Source organism: Protopterus annectens, chromosome 12.part0, assembly GCF_019279795.1.
Source record: "Protopterus annectens isolate FY-2018-M chromosome 12.part0, PAN1.0, whole genome shotgun sequence".
NCBI lineage: Eukaryota > Metazoa > Chordata > Ceratodontiformes > Protopteridae > Protopterus > Protopterus annectens.
This window is the reverse complement of record NC_056746.1, coordinates 338,885,232-338,910,204: the sequence shown is the minus strand read 5'-3', so window position 1 is coordinate 338,910,204 and position 24,973 is coordinate 338,885,232. Positions and strand designations below refer to the sequence as shown.

Genomic DNA, 24,973 nt, shown 5'->3' with positions numbered 1-24,973 from the left:
GGTGAGGACATCTGAGCCCCTAGTAGGGGTGCAGACCAACTTCTACAGAGCATTTAAATTAACAAAATCCAGGAACCTCAGAACAATTGTGTTTGTGCTTGTATAAGCTGCCTGGTTGATTGAAGGATAGTTGAAATCTCCCATGACCGAAGTGTTTGGCTGTATGCTGTGTGAATCTGTTAAGTTCCCAAGTAGGTGGTATGCTTCTGATTCATGGAGAGGAACCTGTAGCTAGCGATGATGTAGTAGGGTATTTTGCCTATAGCTATTTAGATATGGAGTAGCTCAAGAGAATTGTGCTGTTTAATCTCAAGGTGTATTTGGATTTAATGGAGATGGATACACCTCTACCATTGGTTCTTTCACGTTCATTTTGAGGTCTGAACATGTGAAAGGCATTGTAGCCTTGTATGGGCCTGAGTGCTCTCTGTGGCCTTGAACCAAGTCTCCGTGACTGCACAGACATCAGCATCTTCCAAGGTGAGGAGTGCTTCCAGGGAATGCAGTTTACTGTTTAGGCTCCTAAAATTAAGCAGCATGACCTTGAGTTTGTCTCTAGTGGATTTCTTTACGTCGGAAGTTTTATTGTTTTGACATGGCCTAAAAAAGGCAGTGTGGGGGAGGCAAACATCTTTGCCATTGTCCAAAAGCCTTGAGGAGACAGGTGAAGGCCATCTGTGGCAAAGCAACTTGGTCTGACCATGTCCTTCCAGGCTGTCAGATATTGCATTCTCCTGGAGTGAGGGCAAAAGCTAAGGCAATTATTGAAGTCAGTCATTTTTTGTATGTGTTGCGCATCATCCTAGGTGAAGGTAGAATGCTGCTTAGGGCTAGGGACAAATCTGCCTGGGACACACAATCTGAGAGTTCAGTCATGTCTCTCTTCGTTTAGCCCAGAGATGTATATCTCAAGTCATTCATTCCAACATGTACTATGACAGAGTCAAAATGGTAATTGTTGAGTGATTTGAGTGCATGCATAATTTAATGGATCCTGCCACCTGACAGGCAGCTAACTGTGACCTCCTTGTCCAGCCTGGTAATGAGGACATCTGTGTGTCTCACTGTTGAGTCGCCTGTGACTGGGACATTAGGTTTTGAGATGTTTTGCTTTAGGGGCTTAACTGTTGAGACACTGATGTATTTTATGTGCAGTGGTAGATTCTGTTTGTGTACCAGTATGTGTAGTTTGTGCTTGGAAGGTCTCTGGTCTTCTGGTAGGCTCTTAGTGAGTACCTCTGCATATGTGGGTTTATGTGTCTTGACTTTATCTTGTGTCAGGGGAGAGGTGTGTGTGCTTGACAGCCTGTTTGATGTATTGTTTATTGTTATGCAAGAGGGCTAATTCAAGTTTCATGGTATAGTTGCATGTCTCACATAGTGTACTTGTTTGCTTTAGGAGCAAGTGGTTGTCGGTATACATGAGGCAATTGCTGCATTGCCACAGGATGCCTATGTCAATCAAGCTGACTGGAGAAATGTTGGGAAACTGACTGTCCATAGTAGCAGGTAATTAAGTACTAATTTCTGGGAGGGCAAATTAGATCAGCTGTTGCTCTGGGATTAACAAGAGGACTTATTCTATAGAATATTAGGGATGGAATGTGGGGGCAACAGTGCTTAGGTGAGTTGCTTGCAGTGCAGAAGTGCATTTGCTTTGTCTGCAGAGCAGCAGGGAACATGCAGGGTTTCACAAACTGGTGTATAGGAAAAAATTGTTTCTAGGCATTTGCATATATACAAGGCACCACTAACCCCCATTGTGTAGTGTGCAGCTATGCACAATCACAAAGCTCGTATACAGTCAAAATTTAACAGTTTTAAACTAGTCTGCTAATAGTAAATAACACAATGATCCTTCATCCAGCAATCCCCAGCTCAGACAAGGCTATGTCCACACTCTTCTGCCACAATGGTGTAGGAGAGCCCCTCTTAATGCAAGATGGCTGGATTTGAATTTGTGTATGAAAAACAGGCTAGATTCAGCAAGTCTGGATCTAGTCTGTGCTAAGCAATATTTCAGTGCAAATCAAGTGCAGGTGCTAAGCAGGCACAAACAGTCAAAACAGTCAAAAGGCATACAATGAATGCAGTAAAATACAGATAAAGTGCAGATTAAACTCAGAATAAGCTTCTTAGCTTTGGATGACTTTGATTCAAGCAGAAACCCTCTGGACCTCTGGCAAAGGACAACAAATGCAGAGCAGCTCTGGTTAATTGAACCAAAACTGTGCAAACACGAGGCTTGTATATATCAAAAATAAACAGTTTTAAACTAGTCTGCCAGTAGGAAATCACTCAATGATCCTTTCTCCAGCAGCCTCTAGCTCAGACAAGGCTATCATAGGAAGTTGCTAAGCTAACAGCTTCAGGGCCCCTGACAAGCCTAGCCATATTTCTAAGGGTGTCTGTTTCAAGCAGACACTAAAATCAGCACCTATTGCCCCTGTCCATGAGGGACACAGGTGGAACCCCCCAGGGTGAATTTCCAGTTATCCAGCCAATCGTCCAAATTATGCTTAAATAAGGCCAACGAGGGGATTTGTTTAACATGAACAGGAAACTTGTTCCAAAGGTGGGGCAACCTCTGAGACAAATCTGTTTCTCTAGCAGGTTCTGTTGATGTCACTTACCAAGTTAAGGTCCTATGAGGGGGTGACCGGTGCGCATTTGACTTGCAAATGTGCAGCATTTCCATTAAAGCTGGGTCAGAGATTGCTGTATATGCAAGGCGTAGGTCGCCTCTGCGCAGTCTGTACGACACAGAGTAAAGTGATAATGATTTCTGTCTGTTTGCATAAGACAGATCGTAAAGACCCCGAATTTTCTTTGTAAGGAACTTTTGTGGTCTCTCCAATTGCTGCAGGTGTTTGGTAAGAAGTATTCCAAAGGGAGCATTGTACTCTGTTATTGGCCTGATGAGGGAAGAGTACGGGGGGGGGGGGTTATAACCTCTCTTATTCTGGAGGCAATGCCCTTCTTATGAGATGAGCAATATAAAATACCCTTACCACTGTGGAAACATGGTGATAGAAGTTAAGGTTGCTGTTTACCTTTGTGCTCAGATCTCTCACCACTGACTGTGTGCTTAGGGTATTGTTATTGATGTGGTAGTTTGCAGGAATGTCACCCTTGCTGAAGTGGATGATGATGCATTTTTTGCAGTAAGTTTAAGATCATGACTTTGGCACCAGTCATTCGGCTGCATAAGACCTTGCAGGATGTTGACATTGTTAGGCATTTCAGTGATCGCTCCCAGTTTACAGTCATCAGCAAACTTTGTCAGCCACATTCCACATTCCTTTAGTTTTAGCCTGTACTTCGGAGAAGTAGATTTTGAACAATCGGGGTTCCAGAACTGATCCCTGTCGAACACCACTAGTTACAAGTCTGCTGGAGGAGGTGGAATCCCCTATTTTGACCATGCGAGTGCTATCAGTGAGCCAGTTTGCAACCAACGTGACTATATGAGTTGATACCCAGCTGGGTGAGTTTATCAATGATGTCTGAGTTGGGGAATTATGTCAGAGGCCTTGGTAAGTCTAGGTAGGTCGTATGTACAGATTTGCTTTTGTCTAGGGCTTTGGTGACTGTCTCAAAAAAGTCCACCAAGTTTAATGGGCATAATCTCCCCTTGACAAAGCCAAACTGGGTGGGGTTGAGCATTTGGAGATTTCCTATATCTTTATTAATAAGGTCCATGATGATTCATTCCATGGCCTTGCAGATAAGACTGGCGAGATTAATGGGTCTATAATTCCCAGGGTCCGTGGATGCACCCCCTTTATGCAAAGGGATGACTGTGGTTTTCCATTCTGCTGGGATGAAGCCATTGCTTAGGCTATGGATTGAAAAGCGTGGCCAAGGGTGATGCTAATTCCGGTTTTAACCCATGTAGAACACAGCCTGTGATGTCTGTTTCCATAGAGGCCATTTAAGACCTGCTAGTCGGAGATACCAGCTGGTGGAACAGGTGTTAAGGGTTCTTTGGGGTACATTTGGTGGGGACAGGGGAGTGAAGTTTTCACCGAACCTGTCAGACCAGCAGGTTTCCTGTATCTACAGGTTCTATATATACGTTACCATTAAGTATGAGCTAAGTGCAAATCTGGGCCGTACCTTTGAGGTTATGGCTGTAACTAAAGAACTCCTTGTGGTTGGCTTTGGAGGGCTTCACTAGGAGTCTTATTTACTTAAGTTGAAGAGGGAGTGTTTTTTTCTGTTTTGAGACCATTGCTTTCCACTCTTAGATAGCAATTTCTTTCTCCTTTTGTATAGCTTATTAATGGCAGTTGGCCACCAGGCAGATTTGTTTTTCCTTGAAGATCTTGCTTTGGTTCTGTCACATATGGCAGAGTCAATACAATTGTACTGGTGCTCGTATTGGTGTATAACTCAGCTTAAGTGTCTGCTCCATCAGTGGGAGGGGGGCTATGAAGCTGTTTATGCTGTTATGTAAACTGTTGTAATTGTCCTTGGATAAGTTTTATTGCCTAGTTTCTGCTAAGTGGGGGGGGGGGGTCTTGTGTTATAGTTCACTTCTAGTGAGACTGATTTTTCTGGTCAGACCTCACCAGAGATGGTCACGTACTGGGGATGGCTTGGATTCAAACAGAAACACTCTGGTCCCCCATGTTGGTGAGCACCAGATCCAGGATGTTTGAGTGTCAGCCAGCTGGCCCAGGGCACTGGAGGTATCGAAGTCCAGAAACCTTTGGGTAAGTGACTTAGAACATGTATAATTTACCCAATCAATGCATGGGTAATTTAAAATCACCCAAAACCAGGGTGTTCTGTTGTACCTTGACTCAAGTAGATCCAAGTAGGCTGAGTGGCTGTCTTGATTCATGGAGGGGGTCCTATAGCTGACATTGACTTAGAGGAGTCTTACCTACAGTCAATTGCACCTGAAGTAATTCAAGGGAATCATGCTGTTTAACCAGTCTAGAGGTGTATTTATCTTTATTGAATATTGATGCACCACCTCCCTTAATTCTCAAACCTTCACTTTGTGCTCTGAACATGTGGAAGGAAATGTAACCTAATATAGCTGGGTTGCTCTTTGCAGCCTTAAATCAGGTCTCAGTGACTGCACAAATGTCAGCATCTTATAAGGTAAGGACTGCTTCCAATGAGTGCAGTTTCTGGTTTAGACTCCTAGCATTTGGCAGCATAACCTTGAGGTTGTTTTTAAAGGGTATTTTTACTTCAGGAATTTTGTTGTTGTGACATTTGCCTAAAAAGGCACTGTGGGGTTGGCAAGAACCTTAGCCAGTAACCAAAATCCAAGGGGTGACAGATGAAGACCATCTCTGGCAAAGCATCGAGGTCTGTCAACCATGTCATCCCAGGATGACAAATACTGTATCCCCTTTGAATGACACCAGAAACTAAGCCAATTGTTGAAGTCAGTCTTTTTTGTTTGTATCAAGGTATCATCCTAGGCAAAGGTAAAATGCTACTTAAGACCTGACTGAGACACACAGAGAACTGAGTCATGTCTCTCTTCATATAGTTCAGTGAAGTATGTCTCAAGTCGTTTACATCAGAATGGATTATGACCGAGTCATAGCAGTGCCTGATGTTGAGAGACTTGTGTGTGTGTGTGTGTGTGTGTGTGTGTGTGTGTGTGTGTGTGTGTGTGTGTGTGTGTGTGTGTGTGTGTGTGTGTGTGATGTGGCAGATCCTGGCACCTGACAGACAGCTGACCATGACTTTTTCCTTATCCAAACTGGTGAGGGGGACATCTGTTTGTCTCTCACTAGTTGCCTTTGACTAAGATGTTTTTGTGTTATGCCTTGGGGGCTTGACTGGTGAGGCACTGGTGTGTGATGTATTGTGTACTGTGCTCTGCCGACTATGTATAATGTGAATCATGCTTGTGTTTGGGAGGTCTCTTTAGGTAAGCTTCTGGTAAGGACTTTCGCATATGTAGGCTTGTGCTGTTGGTTTGGTTGATGCAGGAGGTATGTGCATGCTGACAACCTGCTTAGTATCAGATGAACTGACTAGTGAGCAAGAGAGCTTGGATTCTGGGTTCTTGATATAGATGCATCTCTCACATAATAAATTTGTGTGGACTAGAAGTGGATTGTCATTGTACAAGAGGCAACTGCTACATTGCCTCAGAGTGCCCATGTCGACCAGGCTGGCTGGAGAAACTGGGAAATTGTCTGTCCATAATGCTAGGTAAGTTGATGTGGTCAGAAAACAGGGAGAGGACAGGAGAAGTGCACAAAAGATATGAAGGTCTAGTGGGTAGGATCTGTGTTGGTACCTCAGGAGCTTCGCTGAATGTATCACCTGTCAGTGAGGGATAATCACAATAACTCACTGGAGCACCAGCAGAAGTGATTGTGCCTATAACTGCCAACTGTGCCCACCGCCTCTTGGCAGCGAGTGATGTTCAAACAAGCGCAAACCCGCAGAAATGCTGTGCTTACATAACAAATGGAGCAAACTGATTTAAACAAATTAAACGATAAAAAAAGCTCAAATTGAGCCCTGTTCCAGTACCCTTCAGTTGTCACCAAGGTGCAGTGGAACCCTCTCCAGCAAAAGATGGTCTGGTTTTGTGTTAAAGTTATACAAACAGTACTAGGTTCAGCAGGTCTGAATCTAGTGTATGCTACAGCAAACAAAGTGCAACAATTTCAGAAAAGAAACCGTTCAAATAAGCCACAGGGGTGCAGGGGAGCTCTTCTTAATGTAAGATGGCTGGATTTGAGTTAGCGCATGAAAAACAAGCTAGATTCAGCAAGTCTGGATCTAGTCTTTGCTAACTAAGCAATATTTCAGTGCAAAACAATTGCAGGTAATAAGCAGGCACAAACAGTAAAAACAGTCAAAGGCACAAATGAATGCAGTATATATCTACCTTATTGAATTCTAGATGATGTTTGTCAAAGGGGGTTATACCCTTGCTACAGCAGAGAATCTGGTATTGCTGGATATAATTATTGCTTTTGGTTCATTGTCTGTTCCCATTTTGAAAGGACTTCACTTTAAGAATATTATATTACCATTCAATCTCTTCTCTGCACCCAAAATGTTTATCAAGGTACTTGCCATTGTAGTGCCATGGTATTAGCTTTCTAATTAATGACAGATTCACTGAATCCTATTTGAATGAGGTCATGCCTTCAGAAATACATGAAGTTCTGGTGACCTCTGACATAATGGAGGAGGGCTGTAACTGGTCCTGTCTTTAAGGTTGTTGGGAAGCAGATCCCCAAAGAAATACACTTCCAAAAGCTTTTAGGTTGTTCAGCTAATTCTGATTAAACTAGTTTTGAATCTGTCTTTGAGTCACTGAATCAGATTTGCTGGAGGTCTTGAACATCTTGCATTCCTTTTCATGGTCATATGTTTCCTGATGGCCCTAACTAGGTGAACCCTCTGTAAAGATACTTATTTAACTCTAAGTGATCACACATTTTTGGGTTGACCATAAAAAGGGAAGACTCCTCACCCTTACTAGTACTAGCAGATGAATTTCTCCTTATTCGGGCATCAAGGACATTCTTTAGCCATTGTATGTTTTAAGTTCATTGTGTTTTGTTAAGCTTACCAGCACTGATCTGTGTGTCATTATTGCATTTTCACTTAAGTCTTTTACATCGAATCTTGAGAAGGGCGCATGGGGTAAATGAGTACTGCATAGGACTGGCCTAAAATGAAGGAATTTTGCAAAAACGGCTACCACACTGAGTTAAATATGTAAGAAGGCTTGCCTTTAAAGATAAATGGAGTTTTTGTTGCCTGTGAGCAGTTGTGATTAATAGAAAGTCAACATATAAGTGTGTGTGTGTGTTGGGGGGGTCACTCTTATTTTCTTGGTGATTTCCTTCCAGATTAGACAAGTGCTCATTTGTATCTTGGAGTAACCAAGCTTTTTCAAGAGTTCTCACCTTTCCATAGTAGGTGTGTCTGCAAAAACAAGGTTGATCTCTGAAGCTGCCTACTTTGAAGTCATTGTGCCTTATGTTGTAGGGATGTCTACTGCATGTGTAGCAGCCAATGGTATTTCCTTAATGCATATAAATTAGGTTGCATCTGCACATCACCAGCGCCTCATCTTCACTGCTTGTTAAGTATTTGTGGGGCTGCAGGTAAAGTTGTTTAATTTTGTGATAGCTAAGATCTTTGACAGTTATAAACTCGCTAGTGATGCCACAGTGAAACACTCCGCTACACTTGTTGATTGAATAACCTGCTGATTGACTTTCTGGACAATGTGTATGGTACGCTACACTTGTTGATTGAATAACCTGCTGATTGACTTTCTGGACAATGTGTATGGTACTAGCACTTATATTGCTACTTGATTTTTACAGGTTTAGTATTTCTTCTTACATTGACAACATTTTGGCTTTTTTCTGTAGGATTCTGGATACCAAGTTAATGGCAAGCACGCAGCCTTTTAAAGTAAGTAAAACTGATTATGAGACGCTGCATTATTGCTAATGTAGCTTAACTGCATTCTTTCCAACAAATATGCTGAAGGAAGTCAGAAAGCTAGAAATGTAAAACTAATGTAGACTTGAAAAGTGACTCTTAAGGCTGCTTTCCAGTTCATAAACCAGATGTTTGGCAGGTTATATAAACAGTAATATTTTACAGGGATTTTCAAATACATGTTCCCCATTTTCTTTAATAAACTAAGACTCACCTAAATGTTACCATTACTTTCACTTTCATCACAGTCACTGTACCACATAAACTATTCCATTGGTTTGGCATTTCTTTATTGAAGTGCTTCCTAAAATCTTTGTTCAGTAAATAGGCAGTAGCTTTCAGATCTGCAAGACAGTGCTTTGCAGCAGGTACATGTTTCAATTACTGATAATGTATCATGCCAGTTTTTTTTTTTTTTTTTTAGCAATCCTCTGAAGGACTTTCAGTGATGTTATCAAAGCAGTTTTCATGCTGTATAAAGAAATTAGTCCTACACCCTCCATTGTGGTGATAATTGCATGAACTGCTTAAGTCTGCAACATCTGTAAGGTAGCTAATATTTTGATCTGATGTTGTCCATTTCATTCTTCCACACTACTGGGGTCATGGATCTGAACAGGCCATTCCAAAAGACTGATGCTGTTGCTACCAGCCTAGAGTTCCTTCCACTCCCATAATGCCCTGCATCTTCTCTAACTCCTCAGATCTCGTTGACCGCCTTCCTGGCTTGATGGGATTGTGCTGGTCTCTAGCCACTTATTAGGTAAGTGTTGACATTTTCAGTGATTCTTTGCTATCCTTTTTTCTTCTAGTTCATCTTAAAGTTTATTATAACATTTCTTTCATCTCCCCTCCCATTCTCAATTTCTCATTGGTGTTAGGGTTGTGTCTTTTGCATTTCCACACCATTTCCCTTCTGTATAGCCGTTGACCTATGTTTCCTCATTGCTGTTTTCCCGGTAACCTTAATTTGTTAAATGTGGTTTTGTGGTATGCTGGTGTGTGTGTGTGTGTGTGTGTGTGTGTGTGTGTGTGTGTGTGTGTGTGTGTGTGTGTGTGTGTGTGTGTGTGTGTGTATACAATGGCAGACAAAAACCCACTGGATTTCAATGCTGTTTCTTGCTGGCACAAAATCCTGCATTCAGACTTGCATGAAAAATGTGTGTATTGCTTGGGTACTTCTCATTTAGAACAAGACTGTGAAGTTTGTGTGGCTTTCATTCCCCATGCCTTAGCTGATCACCGCAGTAAGTTAATCTTGAAGGGGCTGTTGCCCTCATCTATAAGTTATATAGAAGTAATTACAAGGTGTACAGTTATTACATTTGAACATCCCTCTTTTTTTTTTTAGTAGTAATCTGTTCTAGACTAACCTGTTCCCTATAACAAAGCATATTTTTTTAAGGTTTTTTTTTTTTTTTTTTTAAGATTTTTTGTCTTTTGTTGGCATATGCCCACAATTAGTTGTGTACAGAAAAAAGTATACAACATCCAGTAACAAGAAAATGTTTTTATCTGAATGCTTATGGTAATTGTAACTCATAATTTAATTAATTTGGTGAAATGCACTAAATGCACAGCATACTATACTGGCAAGATGAACCAAAATGTTAAGGAGCGAGTATGCCAACATCTATCTAAAATTAATAGAAACATTTTAACAAATGCACTTTCTAAGCACACAATGGAAACAAATATAACACGCACCTTTAAATTTATGATACTTAAGACAATTATGACACCGTTGAGAGGTGACAACATAATACATTTAACAGAATATGAAGAATTAAAATTAATATTCAGGTTTAAAAGTCGCATACCACCATGAATTAATGGGACTACTACTTTAAGACCATATCTTAAATATTTGCATAATCTGATTCATAGATGAATCATGTGATTTAAGATTTGTTACCGATATTCCTTGACTCTAGGTATTGGATGTCTTTAGCCTGAGGGAGCAATTTGGTGAAAGTGTATTCACGCCTATTGTGTATGTGCACTTGCAATATTACAATTTTTATTGTTTTGACGGAGTTCTAACTTTAATATTAAAGTTTTACATGTTTCTGTGTTTTGTGGTTCCCTTCATCTATTGATATACTTGTGCGACAAGAAAAATCACGGTCTCCAGAGTGGTCTATCTATTCTTTGGTCTCCTCTAGACTTTTCATTTACGACATGGAAAGGATGATGTGGAGTTTGCTTAAGGCGCAAATTGAGACTGGGCTTTTACTGTCTCCATCCCATCTTGGATCCATAAGAGCCCCATCACCATTTATTGCAACTGTTCTTCCGATCCAGCATTTTGCTTCAGAACCCCAGGATCTGGATACTTTGAGAGAGATGACAGCAAAGGATGGTGCTTTCCTCAACTCTAGCAGTGTCCCAGACCAGCTCGACTCCAATGCTCTTGGAGCAGAGTGGGTCCTGGACCAGAGACGCCCATGCCAGCTCTGTGGGATGCTCTCTGCTCCAACTTGGTTTTATCCATCTTTCCCCTTTGTGCTTAGTCTCTCGACAGTTCAGGGATGGTGTTGTCTGGAGGCCAGGAATCTGGGGTGGTGTCTTCCTTTTCTTTTCCTACTTCAGAATCGAGGAGACGGGAAGAAGGAACTCCAGGTTTGTCTGCCATTCAGGTGGCAGAGAGGATATTCTCTAGAGTTAAAGATGCATCTCCTCTACCCCCTGGAACCTATGAAGTCCTCATCTGGTCATCCTTTTCACGGTCAGCCCGTCCAGGAAATCTTCCAGTCCCGTGTATGTTAGGGGTCCCTTTCTTTTCAGAGTCTTTTCTTGACTTACACATGGAGAAGCTGCATTGATAGAGGACATGAAGAGGAAGCATGTAGGCTCCTCTTTGAAGTCTTTGAGGGCAGCAATTTCAGTGAGGAAGAAGGGTCCCCCCAGTCTCCACCTGATGATCTTCAGAGATATCCTAGAGATCCAGAAGTGCAAGGGTGGATGGTCTGCTCATCCCCTTTCTGGGGAATCTGTGTTTCTGAAGGCATTTGGGATTGACCCACCTACATCCTGGGTGTCCCTGCCAGTGGATGAACTTATTGATTTGGTCTCCTGCTGCACTTGGAAGGAACCTGACATCATGGAGCCTATCCCCAAGCATGCCAAAATGTACCTGGGCTCCCTGTCTGATTATCCTCATTGGAATAAAGGTATTCCGGTTGAAGCCATCATAGTGTCAGCGGCCACAAAGAAGGAGTTAGCGGAGCAGAACTCCTCTGTCCATCCCCCCGAACAAGGAGTCCTGGGCCATGGGCAGATATGGGAAGTGCGTGTACACTTCAGCAGCCTGTATGCTGAGAACACTTCCTGCATCTTCAAAGAGATTTGGTCAAGGAACTCACCATTTCTCTGTCTTGAGTGCATGTCAGAAAATGATTTCAACAAGTTTTTTTCCCCAACTGTCAACTCTTACATCTTTGTCTTAACTCATCAGTGAGGTTGATTTCCAGTGCTGTGGAAGGTACATATCAAGCAGCCAAATCAGGCATTGCCCTCAGGAGATGTGTGGTTGAGGCTTTGCAGATTTGTGGAACCCTTTAAGGTGTCTTTTACTAATGCCCCCTTTGATGGTTCTTTTTTGTTCAAACCATCAGTCAAGGACACACTTGCCTGCAATGAGCAAGAAGGAAAGACCCTCTCTGCTGTAGGGATCAAGTCAACTTTCCCTCAGAGGCCTTTTTTGAGGAACCAGCTTAGGGGGAAGAAAATGTGGTTCAGAAAATCAGGATTTTTTCCCGGATTCTCACGAAGAATCCTCATCCAGAGGCATAGGATAAGGATTTAATGGGAGATGCCGTCCGAGGGGCAGAGAGGGTCCACAGAATTAGGACTTCAGAGAACCTTTCTCTGATGAGCCCTTTCAGCACTCCTGAAGCGCTGCCCGACTGTCATACTCTGGAGTCATTTGGGGGCAGATTGTCATTGCACCTAGACGCCTGGACAAAACTAACAAATGACATCCAGGTGCTAAACAAAATTTCCAGAGGTTATCACATTCCCTTTTTCCTTCCTCCCTCACCCCCTGGAGGGAAGCTCCCCAATGTCCCACCCAGTTAGAGGGAGTATACTAAAAAAGAAGTTCAAAAATTTCTAGAGAAGTCATCCAATGAGTCCCAACCAAGCAACAAGGATGTGGAACTTACTCATGTTTCTTTTTGGTACCAGATAGACAGGAGACTTGGAGTCTATGTTGAACCTGAGCAAACTAAATCTCTTTGTCAAGTATTCAAAGTTTCGCATGGTGACAATTCAGTCCATTCTGCCATTATTACGTAAGGATGATTGGATGTGCTCAGTAGACCTCCAGGATGCGTAATATCCCATAAAGATCGACAGATGCTTCAGGAGACATTTGTGCTTCCTGTTGGGAGCCAATCATTACCAATTCAAAGCTCTGCTTTTTAGACTCACCACAGCCCCCAGGGTGTTTACCAAATGCATGTTGCAGTGGCAGCTCATCCGAGACTGCAGGGATTCTAGTTGTTTCCGTACTTAGATGATTGGCTGCTGATGGCACTATCAAGGCATCAGCTGGAGTTGGCGATGTACCTGTTGCACACGTTCAATCAGCTGGGGATCACGATATATATTACAAAGTCGAATCTGACACCTGTGCAGATGATAGGGTTCATAGGAACACAACTGAATGCAGTCACGCAGGTAGCAAACTTACCATTACAATGTGTATCATCCTTGAGACAATAAGTTAAAGTTTTTCTGGATACTCCCACAACCCAGCAAGAAGTATCCTAAGAGTTCTGGGTTCCATATTAGCTGTCATACTTCTAGTACCATTGGCAAGGTTTTTTATGCGAGTGCTTCAGTGTACACTAGTGGTCCAGTGGTCCATCCTGTGTCATCCTCTAACTGTTCTGATCAAACAATCTGCAGATTCCAATGGTAGATGCTATCAGATGATCTTCATCTAGGCAGGCCCCCCTCCCATCAGCCAAAGTGATAACGGATGATTCCTTATTTGGGTGGGAGGGGTATTTCAGAGGAAGATTGGTCCAAGGCACGTGGTTCACGTTGGAGACCAAATTGCACATCAGTGTTCTGGAGATGAGCGCAGTCGCCTTCACGTTGCAAACCTTTCAAGACTGCCTTATTCTGGGAATAATAGCAATTCATACAGACAGCATGTCAGTAGTCTGGTATAGCAACAAACGGGGGGAATCTGCACATTCCCATTATGCAGAGAGGCCATGAGAGTGTGGGAGTGGGTGATTTCTTCAAACCACTTTGACTGCAATGCATATTCCCATGGAAACCAATCTTCTAGCAGACAGACTCAGCAGATCCATCCTGAGTGCATACAAGTGGTCCCTGAATCAGTCAGTAGCGAACCAAATATTTTGCTGATGGAGCCAACCTTGCTGCAACCTTTTTGCACCTCCCTTGAATACCAAATGCAGCAAGTGCTTCACCCCCCCCCCCCCCCCCAAACAGGGAGCCACCCAGGGATGCTCTAATACACAGTTGGCCTCTGGGTTTCCTGTATGCCTACCCTCAAATTTCATTGATACTAAAAGTTCTACAGAAAGCCAGCCTGTTAGAGAACTCTAATCCTTATAGCCCTGTTCTGGCCTTATCAGGTATGATTTCCCTTCCTGCAGTCTAACACCAAATATCCACCATGGATGCTGGATCTCAGACAGGATCTGATTTCTCACCTGTCCGAACACCAATCCCTCACTTGAAGATCCCTAAGACTAACTGCTTGGTTCTCCACTTTCAGTGATTTTAAGAAAGTCCAGTCTGGCCTCCATAGTCTGGGAAATCCACAAAACCAAACAAAACCAAGTATACAAAAAAGCTCATGCCTTCACAAACAGGTGCTGGATTTATTTTTCAAACTGCAAGGAAGCGCTTTTGTTTCAAAAAGCATTTACAAGGAACTTTATCAGACAATTACAAAAAGAAATGACTGCCTGGTTAATACTTTTAAAGCATGACATCACTTCCCGACATATTTAAAAGCACAGTGCCTTACTTGCACATAAAAAGATGTGATTTAAAAACATATACATTAAGAAAAAGTGAAACATATAAATGTGCATGAATAGTAAAACATGAACCGTGACATTAAAAACTATGAAGTATTTTAAAAAAACAAACACAAAAAATGTGTATTTATACTGTTTACATACATATGAAGTTTCTGACTTAATAATCCTTCAGCAAATGCATGCCATCACAAAACAGATTTTTCTACTAACTTTCTAGGGTTATAACAGCAATATTTTAAACTTTGTCCTTGCTATGACTTCTCTAACTTGAAGCCGCTATGTAATGACAGACATCAGAGTTGCAGACTTTTTTCTTATTGTATATGTTTTTAAATCACATCTTTTTATGTGCAAGTAAGACTGTGTGCATTTAAATATGAGTTAGCAACTGATGTCTTGCTTTAAGTATTTAATCAGGCAATCATTTTTTTTTTGTAATTGTCTGATGAAATTCCTTGTAAATGCTTTTTGGAACAAAAGCACTTACTTGCAGTTTGAAAAGTAAATCTAGCACCTGTTTGTGAAGGCTTGAGCTTTTTTGTGTACAGTCTGGGAAATCATTCTTCCTTCTCAAAAACCTTCTACTAAAACATATTTACAGTAGCAAATGGAAAAGATTTTCGGCTCCCATTTTAGCTATTATGCTTTTCCCAAGTTCTGTTTTTCAGGATGGAGCCAGTTTTTCTGTGATTAACTTACAGTTGGCAGCAATTGCTAATGTCCACATTGCAGATGATTCACATTCACTAACTTTCATCTTAACATCCAGGTTATGCAAGGCCTTCATGAAAGGAATATTTCTTCTTAGGCCACCTATTAAAGATCCTTCCCCTCCTTGAGATTTGATTCTGATTCTACAAGGCCTCACCCAGAGACCCGGTTTATTCTCATGACATAGTTTTTAGCAGTATTCCAGCATATCCTTCCATAGGGGTCACCCAGGAAATCATGTAGCTGGGGACTGTGACCCAGTGGAGTGGAGTTATGTACTTACCATAACTTTTATATTGTCCTATTTCATTCTTCCTCGCATCCTACCCAACCTCCCCCTTCCAGGTAGTCTAGAGGGATCTAGAAGAATATAAGCTCTATGGATCTCTATCTTGAGTTCCAGTTGAGGGTATTATTATTAGTGTTCATATTTGTTATTTTCATACATTTTTCTCCCTTTCTGAGGCAGTAAACTTGATCTGAGGAGTTAAGGGGGAGCTCGAGACTGGAAGCATCAATCTTTTGGAACAGCCAGTTCAGATCCAATATTGGATCCAACAAAGACCACAGTGGTGAGGAAGAATGAAATAGGACAACACAGATACCAAGTTATGGTAAGTACATCACTCCTAATTTTCATTTTAATACAGATTTCATGTTTAGATTTATTGAAGGTGATTAATTGCAGCAAGGAAAATATCATTCAGGAACATACTTTCAAGTGTTTCTTCTCCTTGGGACTTGCCACGGCACCCATTTTTATGACTGAGGTATCTCATCAAGAAGATCTTCAGAACTCAGTATGTGCGAAACACCTTGGCAGAAGTGGAAGCACCATCTTTTTGTAACACTCATTCTGTGGGACACATTCTTACTGGAAACTTAAAGTGAAATTTAAAATTGCTTTGAGATTCTTAACAGCTACGACTGCCATTCTCATCCATTGTTCTTTCTGTTGTGTGCTTTTTGAAATAGCTTTGGTGATAGTCCAGGGGTGCTTTGTAACCTCTAGAATCACAAATGTATTTCAGCATACTAGAAATGAGGATTATTTTCATGGCCATCCTTTACTTTTGGCAGTCTGTACAATTTGGTATGTGAACAAACAAAACTTTCTCAGTCCTTGTGTAAGTTTGCCATGAGGGGTTGGATGAATACTTTGAAAAATTACCTATTTCTATAAGGTGTTTCTGAGATGAATGTATTCCTGTATACAAAGTCAGATTTTTTTTTTATTGTTTAGTGTTCGTGTTTGGTATCATGGTTAAGAGTCTTGATTCTAATTGGGGATATTAGGTGGCGGTGGACTGCCTTCCCCAGGCTGATCATTTGTAACAGTTGCACATTCCCAGCAAGATGTCCTTCAAGGATGCATCTGCAGTCCTAACAAATGGGTTGTCCTGCCTCAGGCAGCCCTTCGGTCGGCCGGATTCCAAAGTCTGGGTCTGGCCTCGGCTGATGTCGCACTTCACCCGACGTCATAGCTGCTGTCAATTGGGTATAAAGGCATCAGCCGACGCCATTTTCCTCAGTCTTTCACGCGGTGCCCGAAGCAGAAGCTGTTCGCAAGTGCCGGTCGGTCAGATCCAGAGATTTCTACTACCGAAGACTTCTAAAAAGCTAAGTACCCCGTTGGGGACTCTTTCTTGCCTCAGCCGATGTCAGAAAAAGTAAATAATTGTTTAACTTGTGGGAAACAAATACCTCATAAGGATTTCCACTCTTACTGCCTTCCTTGCTTAGGCCCAGACCACGACGTAGCAGCTTGTCTAGCCTGTGCTTCCTTCAACCGACGGACACTTAGACGTCGGTCGGAGTTTGCGGAGGAGTTTTTTGGTCCCGCTTTTGCTTACAAAATGCCGCCGGACACTCCGATTTCACAATTAGCTAAAATGCGTAAGGAAAGGACCGACACTCATGGTCCGCGGTTTCGCGAAACCACGGTTAAGCCAATCATGAGTGTCTCTGTTTCGGCTGAAACAGAGTTCTCGGTTCTTCCTTCGGCCGAAAGCATACCTCCCACAGCCGAGGCCTCACACAGCAGGGCTGAATCTGCTACTGAAATTTCTCCTGCTGTAGCAGGCACCCAGGATTTATCAGATACTATTCCTTTAGACATATCTACTCCTGCACGTGGAGCTGCTAGGCCCCCTGCATCCATGTCTATCAAGGCTTTCTCTAGGGCTAAAGCAGCTAAATCTTCTAAGGCCTTGCCTGCTAAAACCCCCTCACACAGGCCTAGCTCTAGTTCACAAATGCTCAGCCTGGCAGAGGATCTCATTTCTTTGATCAGGGGAACCCAACCTCACCCTGACAGGGCCTCTCATCCCCCTCCAGAGAAGAGGCGTAGAGCAGAGCCCCCTGAGCCAGTTTCTACGGATTATTCCTCTGATGAGTCAGAAAACTCGAAATCCTCCAGAAGGCCCTTATTCTCCTTATGAGGACTCTGACGCAGAAGACTCCATTCCTTCTGCCTCTCCTCCTGAGGAATTTTCTTTTCGGGAAACCTTGCATGCTATGAGAGAGCAATTTCAATGGCAGGGCCAGGATTTTTCAGATTCTAGGAAACTGCTAAGGACCTTTTTACATTTGCCACAGCATAGGCCTTTAGCCATTCCTCCAGTACTAACAGATGTTCTTCATTCCACATTGCTGCAGTCCTAACTATTGGGTAGTCCGCTGTCCAGTCGGCCCGAATACCAGAGTGACGTCGGTCAGGGCGCATTAGACTGACGCCAGTACGCCAGGGTACTAAGGCGCATGACCGACGTCATATCCTCAGTCTTTTTTGCCGCATGGTCCGATGCAGAAGCAGTTTTGCGAGTGCAGGTTGGCGTTCTGAAATTTTCTGAAGTCGGAGTTTCAGACCGAATCAGAGTTGGCTAAGTACCCGTTGGGGAACTTTTTTTTCTTGCCTCAGTATTTAACCGGATGTCAGAAAAAGTGAATAACTGTATTTCTTGTGGGAAACAGATACCTCATAGGGATTACCATACCTTGTGTATACCTTGTTTAGGGCCTGAGCACGACGTTGTTGGATGCCGCTCTTGTGCTAGGTTTAACAAACGCACTATTAAGAGAAGGTTAGACTGTGCTAGGTTAGTGTTTGGGAAGCGTTGCAATTATAAAATGCCGTCGGATGCTCCCGCCTGGCCCAAGAAGCGCAAGGACAAAACAGCGAAGCCTAGGGTTGATGAATCGGCAGTCCCGGACGTTGGTTCTTTAGAAGGCTCAGTGGAGCCAGAGGTTTTGCCAGGAGTGGAGTCTCAGGCAGAGACTTTACTGTTACAGGATGTGCCTTCTCAGGAGGTAGGCCAGGCTGAGGGGGCTTCTCAGGTAACTGTTCTTCCCTCTCTTCCCAAGGTAGTTAGAGCCTCTCCTTCTGTTTCCAAAACTTCTTTGAGAGGTAGGCCAAGTTTAGCTTCAGTGGGGGCTTCTCCTAGCACTTCAGGTTCTGTGCCTAAGAAACATATGCTTAAAATGGCAGAAGATTTGATTACTATGATTAGAGGTTCTATGCCCCCTCCTGATAAGAGGCCTAGGGTGGAACCTGAGTTTGATAGTTTTGAAGAGTGTTCTGAGGCTTCGAGTCTTCATGGAAGATTTGCAGGAGTATCCTCCTTATTCTGATTCTGATGTGGATGATTCCACTCCTACAGCTTCTCCTCCTGAGGATTTCTCATTTTCAGAGACTCTGCATTCCATGAGGGAGCACTTTAAATGGGAAGGCCAGGATTACTCTGATACCAGGAAAAGGCTTAGGGAATTCTTGTTTTTACCCCAGCATAGGCCCTTAGCTATACCTCCTGTGTTGAATGTGGTGGAAGATGTTTTTGCAGACGCTTCCCTGAACCCTGATTCTTTGCCTCCTGCTCCTTTTAAACCTGATAGGTACTATAGGGTGCCTGAAGCTCAAAAGTATCTTTTTAAGAGTCCTAGGGCAGACCCGGAAACTGTTTCTCAGGGACCTAAAGGTGTTAAGGCCTCTGTGGTTAAAAACCCTCTTCCCACTGATAAAGAGGCAAGGGCTTTGGATAGATGGGGAAAGAAAGTGTATACTTCTTCCACTTTAGCCATGAGGGCGTTGAATTGTCAGTTTCACATGCTAAAATATCAAAATTATCTCCTTTCACAACTGAAATCTAAGGTGGATGCTTTGGCGGAAGGTATTGAGTGTAAAGAGTTGCTGGATTTAGTTCATGTGTCTGAACAAGTGGGTAAGCATTCTTTGCAATGTGGTTTTGATGCTGTACAGGCCTCCTCGAGGGTGGCTGCCACTAGTTCTGTTCTTCGCAGGCATGCCTGGTTGAGGGATCAGAATTTAGCTGAGCATGTTAAGACAAGGATTTTGGATGCTCCTTTACAGTCTGATGTGTTGTTTGGTTCGCCTGTGGAAGCAGTTTTAAAGAAAATGGAGGACAAAGCTAAGTCTATGCAAACTGTTAAAGATTTTTGCAGGTGCAGCCACCAAGTTTAGTAGAAATTGGCCTACTAAGGGATGGACGATCCTGCTTATGATACCCAGTCTAGGGGTAGGCCTAGACGTGGTAGGGGCAGGGCCCAACGTTGCTTTAGGCCTAGAACAGGGAGTTCCCCTGCCCAGACTTCTGGTGAGGGCAGGGTCAGTCCTTTCGTAAACAGACCCAATGACCTGCCTTTTCAGCTGCCAGTAGATTCTCGCCTGGCAGCTCCTTTGGGAGGAAGACTGTCTCTTTTCAAAGAAAATTGGGATTTAATTACTCAAGACAGATGGGTGTTGGATATCATTCACCACGGTTACAGGTTTTATTTCCATACATTGCCCCTTTCAAAGGCATGCCAGACGTTCCTCCTCCACAAAGGAAAGAGGCTCACAAGCAAATTTCTCTGTTACTCCAAATAGGGGCCATTCAGCCAGTCCCTGTATCAGAAAGGGGCCTAGGATTTTATTCTCGCCTGTTCCTAGTACCAAAGAAGGGGAACACGTGGAGACCAATTTTGGATTTATCTATCCTCAACACTTATCTGGACATTCCCAAGTTCAAGATGTTGACGTTACAACAGCTTTTACCTCTGCTGGGCAAAGATCACTGGATGGTAACTTTAGATCTCAAGGAAGCTTACCTTCATGTGCCTATAAGACTAAGTTGCAGGAAGTATCTGCTGGAAATTCTCATTATCAGTTCTCTGCATTGCCCTTTGGCTTATCTACTGCCCAGAGTATTCACAAAGGTTCTGGCTCCAGTGATAGCTTACTTCAGGCTAATAGGAATTCAAATCTATCCTTACTTGGACGACTGCCTGATTCTGGCTCAAGAAAAGGAAGACCTTCTACAGCATCTGGAATATGTTATAGCAGTGCTAAGATGCCTAGGGTATTCTGTGAACGAAATAAAGTCCAGTCTAGTACCCTCTCAAGACATGTGCTTTCTGGGTGTGAGACTGAATACAGCAGCCCAGATGGCTTTTTAACCCCGGACAAACAAAAGAGTCTATCCCTTTACTTCCATCAACTATCTCATCAGTCCGTGCTGACTGCAAGGACAGTCCTTCAAGCATTAGGGTTCATGGCATCTTAGTATTCTGGTGCTTCCCAATGCCAAACTGCATATGAGGAAGCTGCAATGGTATCTCAAACATGTATGGACACAGCACTGCCAGGATTTGGACACTGTCATTCAAATAATACCTTGCCTTCAAAAAGAATTTCTGTGGTGGGCTCAGGAATGTCACCTAAACAAGGGACTCTCTGTGACCCGCCAGAGGCGAGTCAGATTTTAACGACAGATGCCTCGGACATTGCTTGGGGAGCTCATCTAAATGGAAAGTGGATACAAGACAAGTGGCCTGCCAGACTACAGCATCTACATATCAACATGAAGGAGATGTTAGCAGTCCAGTTTGCATTAATGGCTTTCAAGGAGTTACTTCTTCCAGGGCAGGTGTTGATTCTAACAGACAACACAACTGTCATGTGGTACATCAACAAGCAAGGGGGAACACATTCTTATCCTCTATGCAGGCAAACAATGATTTTATGGGAGACTGCGCTCAGCTTGCAACTAACTCTTCAGGCAAGGTTTCTGCCGGGAGCACAGAACTCCTTAGCAGATGTGTTAAGCAGACAAATCATGGATCCCCACGAGTGGAAACTGGATCTTCATGTATTTCAGAAATTGACAGTGTCATGGGGAACTCCAGACATAGATCTGTTCGCTTCTCCACTAAACCACCAGCTGCCAAAGTTTTGCACAAAGGGGTTTCATCACACAGCTTGGAAAGTGGATGCTCTTTCTTTCAGTTGGAAAAATCTTCATGTGTATGCCTTTCCACCTCTGCCTCTTCTTCCAAAGGTGCTCTTAAAGGTCAGACAAGACAAGCCAAGGATGATTTTAATAGCTCCAGATTGGCCTCGCAACACTGGTACCCACTACTAAGGAGTCTGGTAAGGAAGCCTCCATGGCCTTTACCTTTGATTCCGCATCTGTTATCTCAGAAGGACGGTCATCTGCTCAATGTCAAGCTTCACTCTCTTCATCTAACAGCCTGGCATATTCTGTGTTGAAACACAGCAGGTCTCAACTTCCTCAACAAGTTTTAAATGTGATTATGGAAGCTAGAAGGCCTAGTACTAGGAGAGTGTACGCAGAAAAATGGAAGAGATTTTTATTTTGGAGTACAGCAAAGAATTTGGAGATTTCAGAGCCTAATTTGAGTGTGGCTCTTCAATATCTTACTGAATTATTGGACAAAGGTTTGTCCTTCTCTTCCATAAAGATTCATGCTGCAGCAATTTCAGCTCACTATGATTGTGACCCACCTTTGTTTTCGCATCCTTTGTTCAAGCAGTTTCTTAGAGGGGCAAAGAATATAAGACCCCATGAGCTCCTACTCCTGCTTGGGATCTCAATTTTGTGTTGGAAAACTTACTCTACAACCTTTTGAGCCTCGGCTACTGCTGAATTGAAATACTTGTCATGGAAGACTGCTTTTCTGTTGGCTATTACTTCTGCAAGAAGGGTGTCTGAGTTGCAGGCCCTTATGGCAGTTGAGCCCTTTTGATTTTCCATAAGGATAGGGTATCATTACGCACTAATCCTTCCTTTATGCCTAAGGTGGTTTCTAGTGTGGCTTTAAACCAAACTATTCATTTGCCTACTTTTTATGCAGACCCCCAAAATAAAGGGGAAAAGATTTTGCACACTTTAGATGTACACAGCCAATTGCTATTATTTAAGCAGGACTAAGGATTTTAGGCAGTCTCAGCAGTTGTTTGTTTCCTTTGCTTTGAGTTCAGGGCAAGCCTGTGTCAAAACAAACTATTTCTAGGTGGATTGGGTTTTGCATTGCATTTTGTTATTCCCATCATGGCAAGGAGATTCCAGCTGGGATTAGGCCTCATTCCACTAGGGCTACTGCCACTTCAACAGCATTTCTAAGGGGGGTGGCAGCTAAGGATATTTTGGAGGCAGCTACTTGGAGTTCAGTGCATACTTTCTCTAAGCATTATCACCTTCCTCTCTACTCTAAGTCTAGGGCTGGTTTTGCCACAGCTATTTTGCAAGGCATGTTGTCAGCTCCTGCTTCTTTATGATTTGCCAGCCTCCCTTACCTCTGCTTTGGGATTCTACCCAATAGTTAGGACTGCAGCAATGTGGAATGAAGAACATAGTACAGTTTTGTACCTACCATAAATGTAGATGTTCGAGGATCCACATTGCTGCAGTCCAATTTACCTCCCTCCTTCCCTCTGTGTTTAGGGGTGGTTGTGTAGGTGAGGTTATATGCTGATATTTTGTATATATTTTTGTATATATTGTACATATTTTGGTGCAGGTATATTGGGCCTTGTCTTTTAGGGTCTTCTGACATCTGGGGCAAGAAAAGACTGAGGATATGACGTCGGTCATGCGCATTAGTACCCTGACGTACTGACGTCAGTCTAATGCGCCCTGACCGACGTCAGCCATATACTCTGGTATTCGGGCCGACTGGACAGCGGACTACCCAATAGTTAGGACTGCAGCAATGTGGATCCTCGAACATCTACATTTATGGTAGGTACAAAACTGTACTTTGTGGATGATGCATTTAATGATGCTTGTACTGCCCCTGACTCTCTTCCCCCGGCCCCTGCTAAGCCCGACAGATACTACAGGGTCCCGGACACACATTATCACTTGTATAAGGCTCCTATTGCAGATCCTGAAACTATTTCTCAGGGCCCCAAAGCTGTGGCAACTACCAAAAACCCCCTCCCCTCTGAAAGAGAATCTAGAGCATTGGAGAGATGGGGTAAAAAAGTTTATACTTCTGCTACTCTTTCGGCTAGGGCCTTAAACTGTCAATTCCACATGATTCAGTATCAGGAATTTTTATTAGATCAGCTAAATAAAAAACTATCCTCTCCTGAACCTATAGACCGTAAGTCCCTTCAGGATTTGGTACATAACACTCAGCAGGTCAGTAATCATTCCTTAAAATGCGGCTATGATGCACTGGAGGCTTCCTTTAGATCAGCTATGACTGGTACAGTGATCAGAAGGCATGCATGGTTAAAGGAGCAATCATTACCAGACCATGTAAAATCAAAGCTGCTAGATGCTCCAATGGAGAAACTCAGTTTGTTTGGCTCCCTTGCACAGCAAGTGTTAAAGAAGGTGGAAGAAAAAGCAAAATCTGTCCAAACAGTCAAGGATTTCTTACAGGTCCAGCCTCCTAGGTTTAGTAGAAATTGGCCTTCGAAGAATTGGTCCTTTCCAGACACCAGAGCACAGAGAGGCAGAAATAGGCACCCAAGAGGCAGAGGTCAATCCAGAGGTGCCTACAGGGGACGTCAGTGGCAGCCTAACAACCAGAGAAGTACTGCCACAGATCCAGCTACTACCACTTCCACAGGACAGTCACAGTGACTTGGCTCTGATACCGCCTACCAGGGAACAACTGGAAGCACCCTTAGGCAGAAAGCTAGCCTTATTTTCAGTAAACTGGCATTACATTACAGGAGACAAATGGATTTTACAGACAATAGACAAAGGTTACAGGTTTCACTTCCATACTCTACCAAGGAAGAGAGGAATGCCAAACCTACCACCAAACCAAAGAACAAACGCTCTAGGAGAATTCAACCACTTACTAAGGATGAGAGCTATAGAAAAGGTACCATCTATGGAACAAGGACAAGGATTTTATTCCAGACTTTTCCTGGTACCAAGAAAAGAAAACCAATGGAGACCTATTCTCGACCTGTCCGCTCTGAACACATATCTCATTGTTCCAAAATTCAAAATGCTGACCCTACAGCAACTTCTTCCCATGCTGGGCAAGGAGTCTTGGCTGGTGACTCTAGATCTCAAGGAGGCATACCTGCACGTCCCTATACGACCAGATTGCAGAAGATACCTCAGATTTCTTGCAGGATCAGAGCATTATCAATTCTCAGCATTGCCCTTTGGCTTATCTACTGTGCCCAGAGTATTCACGAAATGCCTGGCATCAGTAATTGCTCATTGCAGGCTTCAGGGAATTCAAATTTATCCATACCTGGACGACTGCCTGATACAAGCGGACAACAAGATCAAACTAACAAAAGATTTGGAAAAGGTTATTCACCTATTGCAAGCCTTGGGATACACAGTCAACATGAAAAAGTCAAGGCTGCTACCATCCCAAAGGATTACATTCTTGGGTGCAGAACTGGACACATCAAATCAAATGGCATTTCTCACAGCAGAAAAGCAAAGACATCTACCACTCTATTTCATGGCATTAACAACGCAGAACCAGCTTACAGC

General features: G+C 43.1%; 1 protein-coding gene across 1 annotated transcript in view; it reads left to right on the top strand.

The window, feature by feature from the left end:
- PARN (poly(A)-specific ribonuclease) overlaps nt 1–24,973 on the top strand; it is a 1,015,251-nt gene that overhangs the window by 367,148 nt on the left and 623,130 nt on the right. The window contains exons 13-14 of the mRNA XM_044088915.1: nt 1,726–1,744; nt 8,385–8,427. Coding sequence (XP_043944850.1) covers nt 1,726–1,744; nt 8,385–8,427 — 62 coding nt within the window. The remainder of the gene's footprint in view (nt 1–1,725; nt 1,745–8,384; nt 8,428–24,973) is intronic.